The 22846-nt window shown below is 44.4% G+C and overlaps 1 protein-coding gene across 5 annotated transcripts in view; it reads left to right on the forward strand.

Annotated features, from left to right (window-relative positions):
* Positions 1–22846, forward strand: part of ARHGAP26 (Rho GTPase activating protein 26) — a 476468-nt gene that overhangs the window by 128646 nt on the left and 324976 nt on the right. For 3 of the 5 annotated variants that reach the window (XM_010850441.1, XM_010850442.1, XM_010850443.1), the window contains exons 3-6: positions 993–1054; positions 5633–5704; positions 10994–11095; positions 16885–16995. In XM_010850441.1, the coding sequence (XP_010848743.1) occupies positions 993–1054; positions 5633–5704; positions 10994–11095; positions 16885–16995 (347 nt within the window). Of the gene's footprint in view, positions 1–67; positions 611–992; positions 1055–5004; positions 5206–5632; positions 5705–10993; positions 11096–16884; positions 16996–22846 lie in introns of those variants that run through there. The other 2 variants (XM_010850445.1, XM_010850444.1) reach the window with 2 other exon arrangements.

A 22846-nucleotide genomic window follows, 5' to 3' on the forward strand; every position in this document is an offset into this window, starting at 1 on the left:
CTCAACACCTACCCCTTGCATTTTCCTTAGCAAGTAGACTGAGAGCGGAGGTTCCCATTTATTCCCTCACTGCACTGTGCCTCTCTTCACCATCTCCTGTCCATCTTCTGTGGGCACCACTGAGCACAGAGGATTTGCAATGTCAAGACACCTGTCTTTGCCAGATCCTAGTCTCTACACCTTATTCTTCCATTGGGTGTATTGGTTGAATCCATTAAGTGAGCAGGAGTTGAGCGAGTTACATTGAATTAAGTCACCAAATGCTTATGGAGTCCCTGTTGGCTTACAGAGCATCAGAATCTGGGGATGAGCAGAGGGAATTGGGAGATAGCTGCGAGCAGTGAAAACATATCATTGTTGTAATGCCTGAATATATGAATGCTTTTCCCAACAATACATGAATGTCTCCAGTATCCTTAGGGCTATTGTGTGCAATGCTTGTTGCGTTTGGAATAATTTCAGTGAAAGAGACTGTCTACGTCTGACTGCTACGCTGCCAACTGTGTTGCAGTAATAAGGGGCTTGAGGATTCAGAGAGGAGGAACCCAAGGCAGAGAGGTGGCTTCCAATGCCAGCGGCGTTGTTTGTTTAACTCTGGTGCAAAGAAAAGGTTGGGTTCTGACGCAGCCCCACAACAAAGGTTGCAGAGGTTGAATCCTGGGCAGGAAATCCTTGAACTCCTGAGAAGAATTCTACCCCATCAGCCTGGGAGCTGGCCAGCATCCCATCAGTCCTGGGTACTCTCAGGAACAGGCAGGCCTTTTCCTTGAAGGAAACCCTTCCCCAGCTTGAGTTCCCAGTGGATTATCCTGCATTTTGGGGTCATCCTTAATGGTTAGTGATGAAAAGACAAGGGGAGCCTTGGGAAGAGTTGTCTTTAGGCCTCTGCACATGCCAAGGGATTTTAGTCCATAACATAATAGCTGTATCTGGAAGGGTTTCCAAGAGCCTTTCACTCTACTTCCACCTCACAACCCCTTTCTCTTTTCCAGCAAGGTCTTTACAGGAGTTTGCCACTGTCCTCAGGAATCTTGAAGATGAACGGATACGAATGGTGAGTATGGCTGGGTTGCCCTTGGTCATGGACAGTGTGATCATTGAGGGAGCACAGGGTTTGTTACCAGAAGAACGGGGTTGAGTCCAGGCTCTGCCACTGGAGTGCTCTAGGCTCATGAGCAAACCTCATCTTCTCATCCTTGCTGGGTTTTGAAGCCTTTTGTAAATATTAAAGGTTTACCATGCGTAACTTAGAAACACATAGTTACCCTCCTAAAGATTCACTATAAGGTGTGTGTGTGTATATGTGTGTGTACACACACACACACACACATATGTATATAAAGTATATGACTTAGGGTGGATCTTTTGAATTACTTAACTTTTAGATGAAATAAATCTTTTGAATTTAACTCAGATCCCTTATTGGCAGGATGAGAATGAAAGTGCCCTGCCCTGCTCTCCTTCTCCTCACCTTACTAAATTCATCCAAGAGCTCTCTTTTGTTAATTATAAGGCACTTAACACAGTGCCTGTCATGTTGGTAGGCACCCAGTCAGTGGGTACTTAGTAAATGATAGGAACTATAAGAAGCTTTTCAAAGAGAGGCAGTATGCAAATTCAGGAATCAAACCCTGATCTCCAGGTTTCTAAGAGATATCTTTTGTATGAGGATTTATTCTGATGTCGTTCAGCATTCACAGATGAGGGATTTTTGCATTCACAAGAAGCTCTTTTGGGCCTCCCTCTTATTCCTAAGATATTAGGAATGAAGCTGCATGCTGGATTCGTCCCCAGGTGGGCTTATCTCTAGGCCGCAGTGTCACAGAGGAGAGTCATCCCATGAGCATTTGTTTCTCTTCCCATACTAACAGTCAGTGGTTTCAGGACTAGGTACTGTCTTAGTCTGCTCAGGTTGCCGTAACAAATTTCCATAGACTGAGTAGCTTAAACAACAAGCATTTATTTTTCACAGTTGTGGAGACTGGTAGTCCAAGATTAAGTTGCTGGCTGATTTGGTTCCTGGCGAGGGCCCTCTTCCTGGCTTGCAGACCGCCGCCTCCTTGCTGTTTCCTCACAGTGCAGAGAAAGGTCGGAGCCGCTCTCCTGCCTCTTCTAACAAGGTCATTAATCCCATAACGAGGAGTCTATCCTCATGACCTAATTATCTCCAAAGGCTCCATCTCTCAAAATCAGTACTACCACATTGTGAGTGTTGATAAACTGAGGCTTGTTAAATTTTTAAGTTTATTTGAACAAAAATTGGTTCAAATTGGGCAGAACCAACCCATAAATGGTTAGGAGCACCCCATCAACAGGACACAGGGCAGATACTTTTATATAGCAGATGTGGAAGCAAAGGAAGGAAATTATTTGATTGGCTATAGCTTAAGTGGTTTCCTTATTTGGAAAAGTCTAGTTGTTTGTGATTAGTTTCATTTTCTTAGATTTCAGTTTCTTAACCTTGAGGGACTTAAAGCCTTGGGTTTTAGTTTGCATATGTAGGCTGCTAAGGTATTAGAGCCACCTCGTCTAATGGCCTCCTTGTTTAATTTAATAGGGGTTAGGGCTTCAGTGTGTTAATTTTGGAGGGGATGCAATTCAGTTCACAAGCTCTACAAAGACATTATGTAGGCATGCATTTTCTATTTTAACTCTCATGATGACTCTGTGAAGTGGAACCTTTATCATCCCCATTGTCCAGATGAAGATACTGAGATTTACATCTGTAAAGTAATATGACCAAAATCACCCAGTTAATAAGTGGCACAGTCTGGATTCAAACCCAAGTGTGAGTGATATCAAAGAAGCAGGTGTTTCTTTAAAACTTCAACCAGAGCAGAAGTCTGTCACTTTCTGCTCTGTGGAGAGAGACACTGTTTGCCTTGATTGCTCCCTGCTGGGTTCTTGAACCAGAGTCAGGAGGGTGGTGGGTGGAAGCACAGCAAAGCTTGTGTGTTTGTGCACGTGCTAGTGCCTCAGAAAGGGAAGTGATTCTTTTGAGTCTGGTTCTTGGCGGAGTTGTTATTTGGGGGTGGGGGGTGTGGCAAGCAAATCCTGATGAATACTCTGCAGATTGCTATGGTCTGGGCTAAGGGAATAATGACTGGATTATACTTTTCAGCTTGCCTCTGCAATTTTCTTATTAATGTCAGTGAGTCGAGTTTCTGCTGTCTGCATACGAGTATCTGGCCGTCGCAAGCCCCTTCCTTAACCTCCTCCCCTTGTGACAACTTTGTGTTCAGTTCAGCTTAGCCTGGTAAAGCTGTACCTTCCTTGGGAAGCCTTCCTGGCCATCCTTTGTATTTTCTGAATGTCCAGTTCCTGCCTCTGATTTGCATGTGGAGTGTCTTGGTAGTCACTGCATATATTTGAGTCCCATTGGAAGTATGAGTTGTTGAAGGGTGAAGAAGGGGCTACTGTGTTCCCATATTAGCTTAGTGCTTAGAACTGAGTGGAAATTATATAGTCATAGAATCTTAGATCCATATGGACCTTATTCCTTACTGTGTACAGCCCCTTATTTGACAGATAAAAAAGTGAGGTGTCCTGAAGACTGGTAGCATGCAGTAGCAGGCACTGGGACAAGGACTTGGGTATCCTGATTCCCAGGTGGGAAATTAGGGCTTTTGTATATTTAGCATCTAGTGAGGGCTGGATTCTCCCCCATGGAGGCCCATTGGAACAACTTGGGGAGTTTAAAAGATACTGATGCGTGGAATGAGGTACAGAGTTTCTGATTTATTGGTCTGGAGCGTGGCCTGGAGACTGGGAATTTTAAAAATTCCTCAGGTGAGCCTAGCTTTCAGTTAACATTGAGAACCACTGGCTTAGGGGCTCTGAGCACGATTGTGAGTTTGAAACTTATACTTGATTTGTGGAAAAGATGAAATAAGTGAGCCAAATGACAGTATAAATCAAGCAAGTTAAACAGTATTGAAACACTCTAGAGTTAAAATATTATAACAGAAATGCTCTCAAAAGTGAGAAAAAGGCAAACGGCAATGAGTTTGGAGACCTGCCACCTTCTCCCCTTCACATTGTGTGGTTAGTTCTTTGCTGTCTCCATCTATGGCTTCTGGCATTTACTCTGTTAGTTTCATTGCAATGGATAGGCATGTGATTTAGAAAAATAATGCTTTGTTGTGATGAGATTCCTGAAATAATTAGTTGAGTGACGAGTGAGCAGTGAATGACTTAAAAGGAGAGATTGTAAAATGTCGTGCTGCCTTAGAAAAGACCATAGAATCTTAGAGCTGGAACAATTCACCCCACTTATTTTGCAGATGAGGAAATTAGAGCCCAGAGAGGTTAAATGTTTTGCCCGTGGTCACACAGTTGGCAGCCAACCAAGAACTAGTTCATTCATTTATTTAATTGTTGAAAAGGTTTGAGTGTTCCTTTGTTTCAGCAGTCTTCTGTGAGTGGCATGATGGTGGACAAGTGAGCATTTATAAGACAGTGGCGTGTATGTGCGTATATTGTAATGGTGAAACAGAGAGCTTCAGCTAGTCTACATCTTCTGAAGAAAATGCTTGGGGAGGTGGTGGGAAGTTTCTTTGGATTACTTTGGCAGTAGAGAAAGCCTCCCTAAAGAGGTGATATTTAAGCTGAAAACTGAATTGCAAGAAGTAATGAGTTGTCCGCACAAGAATTTGGAAACAGAACGTCTAAAAGAACAACCAAATGCAGAGTTTCGGAAGTGGGGAAGGTTTGGTCCATTTGAGGTGCAATCAGGTGACAAGGCTTCCCTGATAGCTCAGTTGGTAAACAATCTGCCTGTAATGCAGGAGACCCCAGTTCTGTTCCTGGGTTGGGAAGATCCACTGGAGAAGGGATCGTCTACCCACGCCAGTATTCTTGGGCTTCCCTTGTGGCTCAGCTGGTAAAGAATCTGCAATGTGAGACACCTGGTTTCAGTCCCTGGGTTGGGACGATCTCCTGGAGAAGGGAAAGGCTACCCACTCCAGTATTCTGGCCTGGAGAACTCCATGGACTGTACAGTCCACAGAGTCGCAAAGAGTCAGATATGACTGAGCGACTTTCACTTTCAGGTGACTCTGTGGTTGGAGGGCGGGGCCTGAGGGGGTGAGCACAGGGAGATTAAGTTGAAAGGCAGCCAGGAGGCCCGAGTGTCTTGATCCCAGTCCAGAACTGGTAAGGAGGGCTACATAGAATCAGTCTTGGATGGTTTTTATGTCACCAAAGGTGGGTTTTTTTTTTTGGAGGGAGGGTTAACTTAGATTTAGGGTTGAATATATCTGCTTAAATATAACTTGGCTGAATGAGCATTTGCAAGAAGATGTCAGCTGAAGCTTGAAATTTAGACCCTACTCTGTCACCAGTTCCGCTCTGCCTTCAGTGTGGTTGCTTACGTTTTTAAAGGTTCTCATTTTTATTTTTAAAGAATCTGTCTTACTCATGCATAGGAAGAATACCGTATTTTGAACCGATGACTAAATTTTGATTTGGCGTGCTGTTGGTTCAAGTGTTATAAAGAGGTGACACAGGCACCGTGCTAACTCAGATTTTATACCGAGGTGTGGGGGAGTTTTTTGTGCCGGAACTGCCCTGCTTCTTTACTGATCCTGCTTCTGTGTCCCCCCTCCCCCACACCTCTGCTTTTCCTCTCCAGATTGAGAACGCCAGTGAAGTGCTCATCACTCCCTTGGAGAAGTTTCGAAAGGAGCAGATTGGGGCTGCCAAGGTGAGAATTTTGCAGGCCTTCTTGGATTTCGGGACAGGAGGGCTGGAAAATACAACACCTAGTGTCTGAAATAAGACTGAGAGGTCAACCCCAGATCAGTCGTTGCGGTGTTCTGGTATCTAATTGTGTTGTGCTAGTTCATAAATCATCCAGAGGTGGAAGCTGTGCCTCCTTTGCGTGAGTAGTTAACCTGTGTGTTTGGACACCATGGAATTGTATTGCTTGCAGAGGTCAGGACTGAGGCCTAGGACAGGGGTTGCAAATAGGCCCCTGTGGATGTGAGGACCCTCTTATTAGCCCACTTTTGCTGTGCGTGAAATTGAGCCCTTTGTTGTTAGATCTTTACATTTTTTCAAGAGAAACTGAAAAGTCAAAGTTTTATGCGAAACTTCCCAGCTTTAAAAAATTGGTGGCACATAATTAAAAAATATATATTGCATGCTGTGCAAGTCAAAAAGTGGGACTGCTTCAACCCAGAGGTCAGCATTTGTTACCCCTGACCTGGAAAGACTGTCGCTGAAACTTGGCGGATTCTAACCTGTTACTCATTTTTTTAAAGGTGGATTCTCCCGGGTTTCCCGCCCTGTGATAAATCACTAGACAGCCCCAGCCAGGTTGACCTTCAGTAGAGTGTTAGAGCCCACCTATGGGCAAGATGTTTTCATTGAAATCAATGAAAGCAAAAGAATTTTCAAGGTTTTCTTCCAGTTTGTTTTTTTTTTTAAATGAACTGAGCCTTTTGCCTTGCAGCCCCTTGCGCCACCTGCAGGGGATCTTGGGCAATGTCACCCTCTTGTTGAGACTGGATTTTACTCAGTTATGAAATGGCCTTGAGAGGTGCCTGCTTGTAGGTAGGAAAAACAGAACCGAAGTGTAACTAGGGGTGGTCTCTCCCACCCCCAACTAAATGCCTCTGCTTTCTGAAAATGAATATGATTAGGGCGTGAAAGAGACATTCTTGTCAGTCACCGTTATTCAGAGGGATGGATGACCCTAGTTTGAAGGAGGGACCACGGCCAAGATTTTTCTTCCAGTTTTCCAGCACTTCTCATCCAATTTTACAGTTTTCATTTATGAAGAAATTGGAGCTCATTGGTATTGTATCATCATATGTTAAGGAATGTGTAATTTAAAGGAAGTCTTATTCTGCTAAGATTTTGTCCAGGCCTTTGAACAGGCCCAGGGTCAGATGGGAAAATGCCCAGTGCCCCTCCCTGAGTTCTCACTGGTGCAGATCCCATGAGCACCTTCTCTTTTGTGGCCTTGGGGCCTGTGCCTCCCAGTCCTGCCAATATGGAAGCGGCTCTGGAGGGTCCTAAAGAGCTTTGAGGCAGAGGCAGAGCAGACCCATGTATTGAGTCATCTTTCCAGTAGTCACTTCAACTCCCAAGCACAGACGCCTCTCACTCGGGCCTCTTCCCTCGGCTCAGCTTTGGGGATTACCATGGTTACCATGGAGGAGGAGGGGAAGTCTGAGCACACTCCTTTTGGGCTGATGTCAGTGATGGTCATGACAGGAGCAGGTACTTTTCAGAGAGCTATAGATGGTGAGAAACACAAGAATTAAAAAATTTATAGCAAAGAGCCACTCACCAAAACATGTTTCTCCTCACACACATTCTTCTCTCTCATTCTTGTCAAAGAACAAGGTGATGACACTGGGGATGATTTCCCATACCTCCCCCTTTGTTTTTTCTTTTTTTTTTTTTCAATATACCTGTTCCTCATCCCCACCTCCACACTGTACCTGTATATCACAGAATTATGTACATTTGCAAGAACACAAAGAAACAACAATCCCTCTACTAGGCCACTGAGGGAGCAAATTCAGGAATACCTCAGAGCCAGCAAGTTCTCTGTAGCGGCCAAGTGGAAGTTTCCAAACTCTGCCCGTGTGATGCTAAAATTACCCATCCTCCTCCCTACTCTGGTGCCAGTTCAGTTGCTATAACAACCTGTTGCTACTTGAAGAACAGAAGTTAGAGTGCTGGGGGTGGTGGCAGGGAGTGAAGGCTATGAATGAGGAGCAATCTTGTGCTGATATGGCTGCTTTGGGGTAGGGAAGATCCTATGGGCTTGGCTTAGCCCTGGCCTTACTTTTAGATACCTGAGTTTGGGGGAGATGATTTTTCTTACAGCCAAAGCTGTGTTCTCTAGTGAAGCTACAATAGATGTAAGAGAGGGGGCTTCAGAGTGGGGCTGCTCGAGTCCAAATCCCATTTGTGCTGTTCACATATAAACATGGGGTGGTTACTGACCTTCTTTTTCCTAAACTGAGAAATGGGGATCATGATAGTGCTCACCTTACAGAGTTATTATGAGGAAGAAATCAGTGAACCCCTATGAAGTGCTCAGAATGCTGTCATAAGGTCATTTGGTATTAGCTGTTCTGTTGCATATACACAGTTCATTCATAAGATACGATGAAAGCCTGCTGCATGCCTGGCACTGTGTTCCACATTGCTGTTTGGTGGAGAATGAATGCAGATGTAGTTGCCTTGCCTGTGGCATGCAGGGAGAAAGGCCCGGTACAGAATGGTGTAAATAAGCATATGATCTCGCACATTGTGGTGGGTGCTGTGAAGGGTTTCCTTCCTGGGATGTGGGACGTGGAAAGCGAGTGGTGTTTTGATAGAAGGAGGTAGGTTTAGGTGCCGGACCTCATCATCACTGCCGCTACCCTGGCTGCCACCACCATCAGCAGCACGGAATTCTATCGAGCAGTTTCCAGGTGCTCTGCCAAGCACTGGACATGGCTTATCTCATTTAGTCCTGACAGTCCTACTATGGGGTGGGTGTTCTTAAGGCTTTTTTTGTTAGTCTCTGAGCTGAAAGGGAAAACTGGAGGCATTATCTGGTCTAGTCATCCTGAATTTATAGATCAGGGAATTGAGTCCTGGAGGGACAGTGGTTTGTAGGGAGTTAGGAATCATTACCAGGACCCTAACTCTGTCCTGGATCCATTTTGCCAACTACTGTGTACCCTCTGGAAGTCAGTGAATATCGCCTTGGTACCTGAGTGGCTGTCTTACTACCTTCCTGTCTAAAGAACATTATCTCAATCTAAGTGGAGTTATGCCCCCAGAGATCTTGTTGCTGTTTTCTCAGGACAGGAACTGCTTCCTGTTCCCTTAAGCTCTGGCTGTCCTCTTGAGCATGGAATGTGGAGGCTCAAGTTGCCAGAAAGTCACAGAATGTCAATGACTCATGTTCCCAGGCCTCGTCTCACCTCTGGTCAGCTGGACTGTGCTGGCACAGGGTTCCCTTTTGGGGGTTGCTGACAAGGCTGGTGAAAGGGTGGTGTGAGTATTAAGTAGAGTTGGAACCGCAGCTCCAAGTCACTAGATTTCTGTGAAGGAAAAGCATTGAGTCAAGTGTCTTGCCTGTACCTTTCCTTGTTTGAAGGATTAATGTGTCCTCTGGCTTTGTCTCCACTTGCTTCTACATGTTTTTTCATGTATGTAAGACTTTCAAACAAAATTCAGATTTGTAGAAATGGATACATGCCAGCTCAAATGGGTAAATGATGATTCTGCCCATTTTGTGAGGCTTAGAGTCTTGGTGTTGACCAGATAAATGGTGTTCTGATGCCACGGGTGCTTGTCAGCGCTTCAGGTGATGGTTTCTTGGTGTCTCCGTCACGCTTAGGCTCTGGGTGTTCTGCCGTCTGCATTTGTCAGTCCCCTCCCGCTCATTAGGAGCAGATCTTTGATCACACTTCCCCTCCCCAGGGAGGCCTCCCCAGAACACTGTCTGCAAGAATCTCTGGGACTGCACCCTGTTTCCTCACGGACCTGCGGCAGTCTGAAATAATGCTGTTTGTTTCCTGGTTAACTGTGTTTCTCCTTCTGCTTGAACACCCCCACCATGAGGGTGGGGCTGTTTCTGCCTTGTATTTCCAGTGCCTGAAGGATCCTTACACAGAGTGTTTGGACATTACATCATCATTAAATGAAGAGGGGTTTCAGCTTCCTTATCTGGCCACAGATTTTTTTCTCCTCTTATCAGCCTTGGAGTTGCAGAAAAGTATCTCCTGTGGAATCCCCAAAAGTCAAAAGCAGGAGTGATGCACCCAGTTAGTGCATTTGATCCTGTTTATCAGGCCATGGTGGAGCTTCCTCCAGCCCCCTGGCCAGCCATCCCCACTGAAATGTGGAGGGAAGAGAAACCACCTACGACAGTAAGTCCAGGTGTGGGCTTAGAAGCAGCTTGTTTTGGGCTCAGACTCCAGCTCTGTCACTCTCTGGAACTTTTTACAGAAGTTAACCTCCTGTATCTAAGTTTTCTTATCTGTAAAATAGGGAATAGAAACTCAGTGACTTTGGGAGAGCAGGGATTATTACTTGTAATACAATGTTTACATATATATTTTTTAATTTGAAAGCAACCATATAGGATAATAGACATCTCCCTAATGGAGGAAAACATGACTCTTTATCCCATTTCCTATCTCAAGTGTTTTCACTGAAGTATCTTCCCACCTAATGTTTGTGTGCAGGTAGACACATTCTTTGTAGGATGCAACAAGTTTGTATCATGCTGTCACTACTTTTCATTACATTGTGAGCATCCCTCCATATGACTAGCTAGCCTTCTAAGTTATGTTTATTGAGTGCCTCATATTTTAATTATCCCAAATTCTATTCTTAGGCAGCAATGTTACTGTTGCTTTTTTTTTGTTATTATAAATGCTGCTGCAGTGAACACATCTGGAAAGATAACATCTTCTTTGTTTTGAATTATTCCTTACCTTGAAGATCCCTATGTGTTATTATTGCATCAAGGATGTTTAGGTCTCCAAATTAAACAGTGCTTTTTGAACATGGTTAACGCTTGATCTACCATTAGTTCAGACTTGTCCCCTTTAAGGTGTATGTAGACCTTCCTGTTCAGGGATTAGCTTTACAGATAACTTTTCTTCTTCCTTTGGCTTTGAACATCCTTGTGAGTTATAAACTAGAGATTTCTATCTTACAACTGAAGCTTTTAGAAGGCGGAGTCCTGACTCTGCCACTGTGAAATACTGGCATTGCCTCGTTTTTGGTATTGTAGTGGCTCCTCTATGGTAGACCCCCAAAACGGTCAGTATATTGATGTGTGGTTGTTTGGTTTCATGGGCATTATTGGAAGAGTAGGATCTGGGTGGTCTGCCACATTTCTGGGTCTAAGGGAATGATGAACCCGTGAAGATGAACAGAAGGAGTCTGACCCGGGTTGCTTTCATTCCTGGAACATCTTATTTTTCTTTTTTCTTTCTCTTTTCCTCTTTTTTTTTTTTTTTTTTGCCAGGAGGCCAAAAAGAAGTATGACAAGGAGACAGAGAAGTATTGTGGCATCTTAGAAAAACACTTGAATTTGTCTTCCAAGAAGAAAGAGTCTCAGCTTCAGGAGGTAAGAGACTTTACTAGTGTCCTGAATAAAGTGTTTTAATGTTTCCATGGTACTATGGATATGTGCTGGTTACTCTTTGCGGGAACATCCTAGGGTTGCAAGGGACCTCAGAAGCCAGGAGCTTCCTTCTGATGCCTCCTTCCATGCTTGCTGCCCACATGGCCTTTGTCCCTTCTCAAGCTGCAGTTCACACTGTGTGCTGTCCATCCTGCCCATGGCAAGGAACATGCAGCTGGTCAAGATCACCCTAATCACTAGACTGTGCTTCCTCCTTTCAAACTGAGATCTGTTTTCCTGTTTCTCTCACCCTTGACTTTGATTCTGTATGCCCTTACCTTGCCTTTTGACTTTCTCCTTACATCACTGATTTGTAATGTTAGTATCTGAAACCCTTTCTTTGGTCATCCTTCCTTAATGTGAAATGGAAAAAAAAAAAAAAAAAAATCCAACCACTACTTGACATTAGTCTTTTTTTTTTAAGCAGTATTTTATTGTCTCTCATATATTTTGTGCAGAGGTTACCTTGTTTCAAAAAAGTAAATTCTTTGATCTGCCCCTGTTTGTTTGTTTTTGCATAATGGCAGCCCACTCCAGTACTCTTGCCTGGGAAATCCCATGGATGGAGGAGCCTCGTAGGCTACAGTCCATGCGGTCGCTAAGAGTTGGACATGACTGAACAACTTCACTTTCACTTTTCACTTTCATGCATTGGAGAAGGAAATGGCAACCCACTCTAGTGTTCTTGCCTGGAGAATCCCAGGGACAGAGGAGCCTAGTGGGCTGCCGTCTATGGGGTCACACAGAGTCGGACACGACTGACGTGACTTAGCAGTAGCAGCAACTTGGAAAGAAAAGTCGGTGTTGTGACCTTGGAGCTGTGACCATTTTTATTTAGTTCATGGAGATTTGCGTGGTGAGGGGGTATATGTTTTGGAGAGACAGGGCAGTTTGCTAGTGTAACTCCGTGCTTGGCTACATGAATATCCTCTTACTTAACTCTTAAAAATTTTCTTGAACTGTCTCAGGTGTGTGCTAAAAGAGATTCCCGCCTCCCGTGGCTCCTGAGCTAGCCTGCATTCTTCAGTTTCCTTTCTTTTAGAGCAAATTCCGTTCCAGTACTTCTGTTCACATGAGGGTGATGGGGTCAAAGGCTGAAAGATCAGGATTAGTCAGGAGATGGTAGAGGCCACTCCCCTCCCTACTGGGATTTGTTTCATATCCCAGTTAGGAAGTAGTGTGCTCAGAACTCTTTGCTTTGAAGTGAGTGAGTGAATGAGTGAGTAAATAGTTGTTCTAGCACCTTCTGGTATTGGGAGATGCACATGTATGACATTCCCAGAGTGAGACTGCTTCTCCTCCCATCTGTTCTCACCATGCTTGGATCCTGATGAGTTGGTCTGGGACAAGCCCCACATTTTCTTTTAGGGCCATGCCAATAGCATCTCCTCCTGAGATAGCTGAAGCTCCGACACTTCAGCCACCTGATGGCAAAGAACTAACTCATTGGAAAAGACCCTGATGCTGGGAAAGATTGAAGGCAGGAGGAGAAGGGGACGACAGAGGAGGAGATGGTTGGATGGCATTACTGACTCGATGGACATGAGTTTGAGTAAGCTCCGGGAGTTGTTGAGGTAAAGGGAAGCCTAGTGTGCTGCAGTCCATGGGTCGCAAAGAGTTGGACATGACTGAGTGACTGAACTGAACTGAGATAGCAGTATGGGGACCAGAACACTGGACTGACAGAGATACCTTCTTTTCAAGCTTGCTCTACCACATGGTTGACTGTGTGACCTGGGAAAGTACCTGGTCTCTCTGAGCTCTAGTTCCTTTGTAAAATACTCATAAATCACCTGTCCTGCTTACTTCATGTATGAGATAGTAAATCACAGCTGCTACACAAATGTAAAGTATTATCCCCATAACTGGCCTGTTCCTCCCCCTCCCCTGTTACATTGGAGGGCATTCTTCCTGATGCCTTATGTTTTGGCTGCTGTGATGGAATGCCATAGACTGGGTGGCTTATAAACAAGATAAATTTGTTTCTCTCAGTTCTGGATATTGGGAAGTCCAGGATCCGGGTGGTGGCAGATTTGGTGTCTGGTGAGGCCTGCTTGCTGGTTCATAGATGGCTGTCTTCTGTGTCCTCACAAGGCAAAAAGGGTAGGGTGGGTGAGCCTCCTTGGCAACCTGTATAGAAACTCTGCAAAGGGACTTCCCTGGCGGTCCAGTAGTTAAGACTTCACTTTCCAATGCAGGTGGAGAAGGCAATGGCACCCCACTCCAGTACTTTTGCCTGGAGAATCCCATGGATGGAGGAGCCTGGTGGGCTGCAGTCCATGGGATCGCTGAGAGTCGGACATGACTGAGCGACTTCACTTTCACTTTCACTTTCCAATACAGGAGGTGTGGGTTTGATCCCTGGTTGGGGAGCTAAGATCCCACATGCCTCCTGGCCTAAAAAACAAAAAATAGAACAGAAGCAACATTGTAGCAATTTAATGAAGACCTTAGAAAAAGGATTCTATGCTCAAGACTCTAAGCTCATAATTACTTCCCACAGGCGCCACCCCGAATGCTATCACACTGGGGATTAGTCACTAACTGTAGTGGTGAGGAGGGCAAGCATTCTATCTGAAGTTCTGACTTTGCCAGTATCTATCTTAGTGGATATTTTTGCATTATGGTTTTTTTGTTGTTGTTGTTACAGTCCTTGTCTTTTACCCATTCACACTTCCTAAGTACTTTGAAGGCAAGGATTGGGCTGTAGGTCTTTGTTGAAAGTCCTGGTCTCTTCTCAAGCACTGCTTTCTATACCTTAGCTGAGTTAAATTGAATAAAAATCTCATAATAATAATGATGATAATATTTTTACTATCAACAGCAACAATAACAGTGGTGAGTGTTTACTGAATACATATTTATGTACCAGCACTTCACATGGAATCTGCTCAACTTCTCACAACCACCCTATGAGGTACAGATGGATTTCCTCTCTCTTACATAGGGGGCAGCTGATGCTCAAAGATGTTAAATAGCCTGCCCATTGCTAGTCAGCAAATATTTGAACCCAGGCTCCTGACTCTGGAGACCTTTCCCTTAACCCAGTAAGCTCTTGTCTCTCCATCTTGGAAGGGAAGGATGTTGCTGGGCTGCCTGCCAGCCATTGTTATTTAATGTGAGTGTCAAGCTAATGGAAGCGGGGAGCAGGAGGGACCTTGGTGATCCTCTGGTTAAACCTCTTAGAATTCCATTTGCAGGAACTGAGGTCCTTGCAGAGGTCAAGTGATTTGCTCAACATCTTCCAGCTATTTAGTGATGATTTTCCTCCCATTTATTAAAAAATCAACTTTAACAATCTTATTAATCTTGCTACACATATAATGAAATCTATTTCCTTTGATGATCCAGAATTGTTCCTTGCTTGTAGGCCTGACGTGAATACTTGTAAATTCTAGCCCATCCCCTGTCTCTGGTGGCGGAAATAACAGGGTAGTGATGTGAAGTGATGCTGCCATCTAGTGGATGACTTTAAAATGTCAGTGTCTTCAGGGGCTCAGAAGCTGGCTTCTTAGATAGAAATCTTGCCACCCCCAGTCTCCAGGTGCGGGGAAGAGACCCAGAGAGGACAAGTGGCTGTAGCAGGTCCCACCGGCTAGAAAATGATGAAACTGCGATTCCCACCCAAGCGGTCACTCTCCTGGAGCTCTCACTGATGCTGGGCTCTACTCTTCTCAGAGGATTTTCCTCCTGGCTCCTCCAGCCTGGCCTAACTTGCAGCTTTTCAGAAGGGCCCTTTTTTCTGCTGTAGTCTCACTTGGCAAGCTCAAGCAGGGAGGATGTATTCAGGTTGTGAGGGAAGTCAGGGGAAGTAGCTGTGTCCCTAGGTGTAAAGCTGTTGGATTTGCACTACGAGAAATCAAGAACTGCGGGGACTTACAGGCCTTAGCTGACAGGAGCCCAGGCAGAAGTGTGCAGACACTTGCTGGCCACCCTGGAGAGGGGGTTAGTACGGCACTTTTTGAACTCTGTCCTCCAAGTAAAGCTCGGTCAGTGCTCAGACATCAACTCTCCTGCTTGGAGACTTAGGAAACGCCCACAGGCTTAGCCCTAATGTTGATTTGTGCAGCACTTAAACTTAGGGAGCGGGGACCTTCTCTGTATTAATATGGAAGTTGCCCTGGGGGGAAGTCACTAGCAGGAGCCTTGAATGGATCTTTTGGATTGTTTCATAGCACCTCGTCCTTTTCCAGAGTTTGTAATTTTTTTTATAATTTACATGGTTATTTATCTCTTTTCCTCATTAAGCTGTGCACCCCAATGAATGAATGAACAATTTGCCAAGTCCTTAAGATACAAGGTTAGCAATACCATATGTTAGCAATACCTAATGAAGTGAAAGGTCTGTCCCAGGTTTGCCCTGCAGGAATCTTGACAAAGGAATGCTGAAAGAAATACTCCTTTGGGAGCTTTGTCTTTGTAAAGTATGTTGTCGAATGACACCTGACACCTTTATTTCTAAAGAAAAGAGTGTTTTGTTACCTATTAGCAGGATATCCATTTTTGTTTTTAAAAAATCATATTTTTCTTATGTCATTGAAATGTACTTTCAGTGTAATTATCTGTTTGGAAAGAGTGGATTGACTTCCGCCACACTGTTGAAAGTGTAAGAGCTTTGTAGTGGTGGTTGAGGTGATTCTCAGCACAGCTTCTTGCCGCTCCACACAGTCATTTTCTCCCCTGGGTTCTGGATCCCAGATCACTGGCCTGCTTGTACGCACTTGTGGGTCTTTCCAGGTCTCACGACCTACAAGAGTGGGAGGTGAGGCTTTGCGGGAGCAATGTAATTTCTCTGCTTTGCTGTTGTTGTTCGTCCAGGGTTTGGGGGGAGTCGGGGGAAGTAGGTGGGTCCCTGGTGTAAGTGTGTTGGATTTGCACTTCAAGAAATCAAGGACTGCAGGGACTTGACAAATCCAACTGCTAGTGTAAGTGTGTCTGACTGTTTTGCGACCCCGTGGCCTGTAGCTCGCCAGCCTCCTCTGTCCATGGGATTTCCCAGGCAAGAATACTGGAGTAGGTTGCCATTTCCTTCTCCAGGGGATTTTCCTGTCCCAGGGATGGAACCCAGGTCTCTACTGAGCCACCAGGGAAGCCCAATTATGCTGTAAACTAGTAGTTCATCCTTGTCCAAAGAAAGTGTTTGGGATGAGTGAAAATGTTCTGTTCTGAGGTCTCCTGTCCCCTATCAGCTTGTTTTGTTCATTAGGATGGATCGGATGAGGATGGTCCTGCACGTTTTCTTTTTCTCTTTAAAATTCTGTATTTCATGGAACGTAGGTCTGCCCCATGTGGGAAAGTGGTAAGAGTCTAGAGGTGTAAGGATGTACAGCGGTCTTAGAGAAAGAGCAGCCAGGACAGAAGTCCCAGTTTGGTCTTGTACCAACTCTGTCAGGCTCATTAATGTTAGCTGATTTCATTTACTTCCTGTAAGTTAGGGGGAAGGATGCTATCTTCTTTTTAGGATTATAATGAGGATTAAATAACTACAATTTATGAGGATTGAATACGATAATGATGTACAGCTATGGGCACAGTGCCTGACCCAAACTTAGCACTCAGGTAACCATGAACATTATTCTGATTTCTGCTTCATGCTACTGGATTTGTTTTTAAAAACCATCTCCCGAGATCTTTTCTTGGCGAGGGGTGGGAGTGGGGGTGGGAAGCTGCTTACTGAATCCTCTCCTCAGATAGTGACCTGCTTTTTCTCTGAAATCCTATCTTGCTTGTAGGCAGACAGCCAAGTGGACCTGGTCCGGCAGCATTTCTATGAAGTATCCCTGGAGTATGTCTTCAAGGTGCAGGAAGTCCAAGAGAGGAAGATGTTTGAGTTCGTGGAGCCTGTAAGTAGATGCTCAGGGTTTTGGCATGTACCCAGACTTTCATCCCTACCCCTCATTCCAGTTACCTAGATGATGAAGTGCTCTAAGTTGTTCATGAAGAGACTGATCAGCCCTGATGCTGTGCCTTCTGCTAGTAACAGTGCTGTCATCTGGCTACCCTGGATTCTTCCCAGTGCAACCATAGACATGGATGTAGAATGTTCAGCAGCGGTTCCCTCATCTATGTTGGGTTGGGTTGGGCTGGTTCATTTCTAAGTCGGAGTAAGGGAGGGAGGGGTTTTCATCTTGCCAAACAATAGTGATGACCCCTTACCTTTTCTCCTTCCTCTGCCTGCCCCCGAACCCCCACCCTCGCCATCGCTTCCTCTCTCCCTCAAATAACCCAAAGATAGCAGTAACCCAAGGAAACCTTTCTCTTTTTGCCCCCTAAGTTCAAAGCCCCTTCTTATCCGAGGCATGTATTAAAAAGATGGGATAGGAAGCAGTGTCTCACTCTAGGCTTATTATAACCAGGAGGCATGGAGATTGCCCTGAAGGGACTGTGATGGGGTTTGGACTTGGGTGGAACATCCCAGTGGGCACGTAGGGCTGCAGTGTGGGAACAAGTCTGGCTGTAGCCTCGGCCACCCCAGTGTGGTTGTGGCTTCGTGGAGACGTGGTACTGCTTTACCCTGCTGTGGCACTAGTGTTCAGAATCCCTGGAGACACCAAATGAGCACATGGGCCTCAATTTAAGACTTGCAGATCTTGAACTTTTCAGCCAGATGCAGCCTCTGATTTAGACCCAAGCCTTGAGTCTCTTTACAAATAAGATTACCTAAATTTAAGAAAGAGTGGTTTTCTTTAGTAAATAATAAAACTATAAGAAACTGAAAGAAAATGACCTCCCTTTTTGGTCAAGAGTGTTTTGTGCCCCCTTTCTAATTTATAAACTTTGGGGGTGCTTTTTAGGTATGTAGACTGGCAGGTGATTTTAAGACTGTGTTTGATCTTGGAATCTGATGTTTCTGTCTTTTATTTTGCTGAAACTGTTTGTTCTTGGGATCTCCTCCCAGCCATGTCATCTGGCAAATTCTTCAAAGTTGTTAATTACCTCAGTCTTACTTGAATATTGGAAATTTTAGAGATATCTTCCTTTCTAGCAGTGATCTCTACCAAGATCTCAAAATCCCCATCTTTCTGCAGGATCTGTGAGATGGGGAAGCCATCTGTCAAAGAAAGCAAGCTTGTTGATTTCCCTGCTTGGGGCCCAGAGGTGTTAAAACCAGCCATTCAATTACAGTCTCATCTCTCATGGTTGGGGCAGGAATTCAAATGCTGTCATAAAGAATTAGCCTTTGGCATGCATCTTTACTTGCTTTTGCTAGAATTTCTATAGAAAAACAGCAGTATGATTCTAATAACCTTTATGTACAGATTAATTGATGTTATTCTGTAAATGCCTGATTTTGATGAGTTACATTTTAATTGACCCATCCCATTTTTTGGAGGTGTTTTTCCTTGTTTATTTTGATTTCTCCATATAGTAAATCAGGTACTGTATCTGTTAGCTTTTGTTGGGTAACAAATAACCATAAAACCTTATACAACAGTAGATGTTTCTCACACATCTGTGGGGTTCATCCAGTCTAGGCTGGTCTCATCTGGATGACTCTGTTCATGTATGTGAGCTTTCCTCCTCCTCCCTTTCTTTCTCCTCTTTTTAAAAAGAAATGTGTAAGGATTTAACCTTTCTGTTTCCTGGCATTCTAGTGTAATTTATCAGTGTCTTGAGCCTTTGAGAGGCAGTGTAGCATCATTGTCAAGGGCTCTAGAACCAGATTGCCTGCTTTTAAATCTCAGCTCAGTCATATTCCAGGTGCATGTTCTTGGGAAGTTATTTTGTGAGCTTCAGTTTTCTCATCTGCAAAACAGATATAACAATCCCATTTATAAAGATGTTAGGAAGATTACCTGAGTTTATCCAGGGTAAGATGCTTAGAATAGAGCTAACCTAATTGTGTGCTTGTGTGCTCAGTCATTTCAGTTGTGTCTGACTTTTTGTGACCCTGTGGACCATAACCCACCAGGCTCCTCAGTCCATGGGATTCTCCAGGCCAAGAATACTGGAATGGGTTGCTGTGCCCTTTTCCAGTGGATCTTCCTGACCCAGGAATTGAACCTGCATATCCTGCATTGTAGGTGGACTCTTTATGAACCACCAGGAAAGTGCTAACCTAATTGACACCCAATTATTATATAGTTGCTTATTAGGACCCAGTTAACAGTTTTGCTTTTTTTTTTTTTTTAATTCTGAGGCAGAGGAATATATCAATTTTGGCCATCCAGGGTCTCCTCAAATGAGTGAATGAGTCAAGTGGCAGTGTTAACAGGGTTTGCTTGGTTTAATACAGTCTTGATAAATCTAAAAGCATTTTTTTCTGAACACATAGAAAATACTGACAACCCAGCTTCTCTGTCTGAGGAGCTCACAGCCTACTTGGGGAAGCAACATGTATAATAATGAGCGAGCCAGAGTTGCATGTAGGTGAGTGCCAGGTTGGATAGTATGGACAGTGGGGTTTAAAAAGTACAAAGCTGTTGTGGATTGCAGATGTTTTTGAGTTCATAAAGTGAGGTACCTGGAAAGCTAATGAAAAAATGTCTCGTCTTGTGTTAGAATTGGCTGAGTGGCCAGTGGTCAAGTGGCCAGTGGCCAAGACTCTGCACTCCCAATGCAGGGTGCCTGAGTATGATCCCTGGTCAGGGAACTACATCCCACATACCACAACCAAAGATCCTACATACTTCAGCTAAGATTCCGCATGTCACAACTAATATCCAGCACAGCCAAATAAGTAAATATTTTTTTAAAAAATGAGTTGGCTGAGAGGTTGGATATAGATATGTAACCTTCACTTTTCCGCAGAAGTTCTTGTTTCTGAGCATACTAGTAGACAAGCAGGTGAGTGGCTGGAACTGTGAGTAGGGAGAAGAGAGTCATATAGCGAAAAAGCTATTGACTGGATTCAGTCAGTTCAGTTCAGTCGCTCAGTCGTGTCCGACTCTTTGCGACCCCATGAATCGCAGCACGCCAGGCCTCCTGTCCATCACCAATTCCTGGAGTTCACTGAGACTCACATCCATCGAGTCAGTGATGCCATCCAGCCATCTCATCCTCTGTCGTCCCCTTCTCCTCCTGCCCCCAATCCCTCCCAGCATCAGAGTCTTTTCCAATGAGTCAACTCTTCACATGAGGTGGCCAAAGTACTGGAGTTTCAGCTTTAGCATCATTCCTTCCAAAGAAATCCCAGGGCTGATCGCCTTCAGAACTGACTGGATTAGTAGTTCTCAAAGTCCTAGAAATACAAATTCTCAAGCTGTACCCCATACCTGAAATTTGGGAGTGGGATCCAGTCATCTATACTTTTGTAAGCCTTCCAGGTGATTCTGCTGCACATTAAAGTTTAAGCTACTGGCCTAGATTGTACAGAAGAACGTAACACTTGATATCAGCTGAAACTCTGTTATGTTCTGTGTAACTAATAAGTGCTTTGCCATATTATGTCATTCAATCATTATTTGAGGGTAGGTCCTGTTTTTGTGTTCAGATAAAGAAATTGAAGCATGTTTATTTACCTCTGCAAGGTCACACTTAGTAAATGGCAGAGCTGTAATGGTCTGACTCTTAATTTCTATTTGAAACAGCATTTGACTATTTGCAGGTGGAAAGGAAACCAACAAAAAATCAATTGAACTAAACTGTTGGGGTGCCTGGTATAAGTGTTCATGTGTTGAGTTGGTTTCAGTCCAGGGAATCTTGCAGCCGTTCAGGGAACCTCCATGCACATCAACTATGTTCATTTGTTTCTTAAAAAATAGCTTCAGGTACCAAGATGTTACCTACCTTTAGAAAAACAAAATGTTAGTATGCCAAGGAAGAAAAGTCAGACTTCTGGGATCTAAACCCTCTATTTTTTTGTGCCCTGGAAACCTTAATTTTATTGTTGAGATACGAAATGTTCTGGAGATTGGGATCATAGATAATGACTTAATGGCTTCCCGAAGGTAAAGCCTTGTTCCGTCTGTTCCCTGAGTTTTCATAATTGGCAGTTACCTTGTGCTGCCGAGAACTCACTCTACACATTTGTCAGGCTCTGCAGCCTCCAAGTTTCGCCTCCTGAGTACTTCTCAGTGCTCTGCCTTTCTGTCCTTTTTCACGGCTCGTGCCTCATTGCAGGTTGTCCTTCTTTTTCTTTGGTCGGTGGCATTCTGTCGCGACCCATCAGCTCAGTGTCTCTTCTGATACATCGGTCTGCATCTGGCTCTCTTGCTGAGTGGCCCCGCCAGCACTCCTGTGCTAAATCAGCTGCATAGATGATCTCAGTCTTTGCCGTGGCCCAGGGTGCTAATAGGTTAAGGATGAGTTACAGGGAGTTACTTGGCTTTCCCAGCCCAGCTTTTTATCTGTCTGCCGGCAGCCCTTCTCTTCACTGTGTGCATGAATGGTTCTTAGTAGCTGTATTTTTCTGCTAAGGTTTCTGTAACAAAGTACCACAAACTGGGTGCCTCAGAACAGCAGAAGTGTACTGACTCATAGTTCTAGAGGCTATAGACGTCTGAGATCCAGGTCAGCAGGCCCTGCTCCGCCTGAAATCTTTAGAGAACTAATCCCTCCTTTCCTCTTCCTGGCATCTGGTGCTTTCCTGGTGGTGTTTGGCATTCCTTGCTTTATAGACAAGTCACTTCAGTTCTTCATCCTCGCATGTCTTGCTTCTCTGTTTGTTACTATGTCCACACTCCACCCCCCACCCCCGGTTTTTCAGGACACCAGTCATTTTCGATTAGGGCCTAATGGATTCATTTTCACTTTATTACCACTGTACAGATCCTATTTCTACAGAAAATCGCATTCTGAAATACTGGGAGTTCAGACTTCATATCTTTTGGATATGGAGAGGCAAAATTCAACCCAAAACAGTAGCTCTGTTCTATGAATGGAAACAAATTTATCACAGAGCCCAGAATGATGCAGCCATCACTAATTTGTTCTTTTTTTTTTTTTTTAAATCTATGTAATCAGCTAGGAAATGAAAATAGATTTTTCTTACAATAATTCTCAGAGGAAAACAAGGATGGGGAAGAAGGGAAGGGGGAGAGTGGTAAGGTCTCTCCTTGGCGTTTCCTTTGTTGTGCTGTGGCTGTGTGTCTGATGTCCAGAGAGGAGCCTGGGTGCACATGCCAGCTTCTCTTACCTAATAACCAGCTGAGGCCACAGCAGCACTTCTCTCTGTGTGAGGAGAAGCATTTCTTTGGAGCGGACAGATCCTTTCTTTTCTGGAGTCTTTCTGTGGGCCTTGCCCACCCCTGAGCAGTGGACTTTCATTTCCCAGGGTCATGGGTTCAGAGATGCATACAGTGTGTGGGAGGTCGGGGAGGGCAGGAAAGATGCTGTGAGGGGAGAAGGAAGGGAAGTGGTCCAAAGATAACAATATTTAAGGCATCATTTCCTGTACAAAAATGGACAACCAGGCATGATACCAAAGGAAGTGAAAACCAAAATAAATATTAGCCGCCCTCTGCCTTTGGAGTGCTTGTGTGTACATGCAGGTGACATCTTAGTGAGCTGTTTGAGATAATTACCCTGAGTAAGAGAGGCCCTGTTGATTTTAAGTGAAGGATAGCTCAGAGTTAATAGGAGGAATACCCTGAGCATCAGTTGCTTATCTTCTGCATTATTCTCCAGTAGAGGGTGACTCAGTGCCCTGGAAAAGTTGATGGACCAGCAGCATTCAAGGACAACAGGGAGGGAAGAGATAAGGAAGGACAGTTGTCCTTGTGAACACTGGCACTAGATTTGGCACGAGAGCCC

Source organism: Bison bison, unplaced genomic scaffold, assembly GCF_000754665.1.
Source record: "Bison bison bison isolate TAMUID 2011002044 unplaced genomic scaffold, Bison_UMD1.0 scf7180017864291, whole genome shotgun sequence".
In the NCBI taxonomy this organism is placed as follows: domain Eukaryota; kingdom Metazoa; phylum Chordata; class Mammalia; order Artiodactyla; family Bovidae; genus Bison; species Bison bison.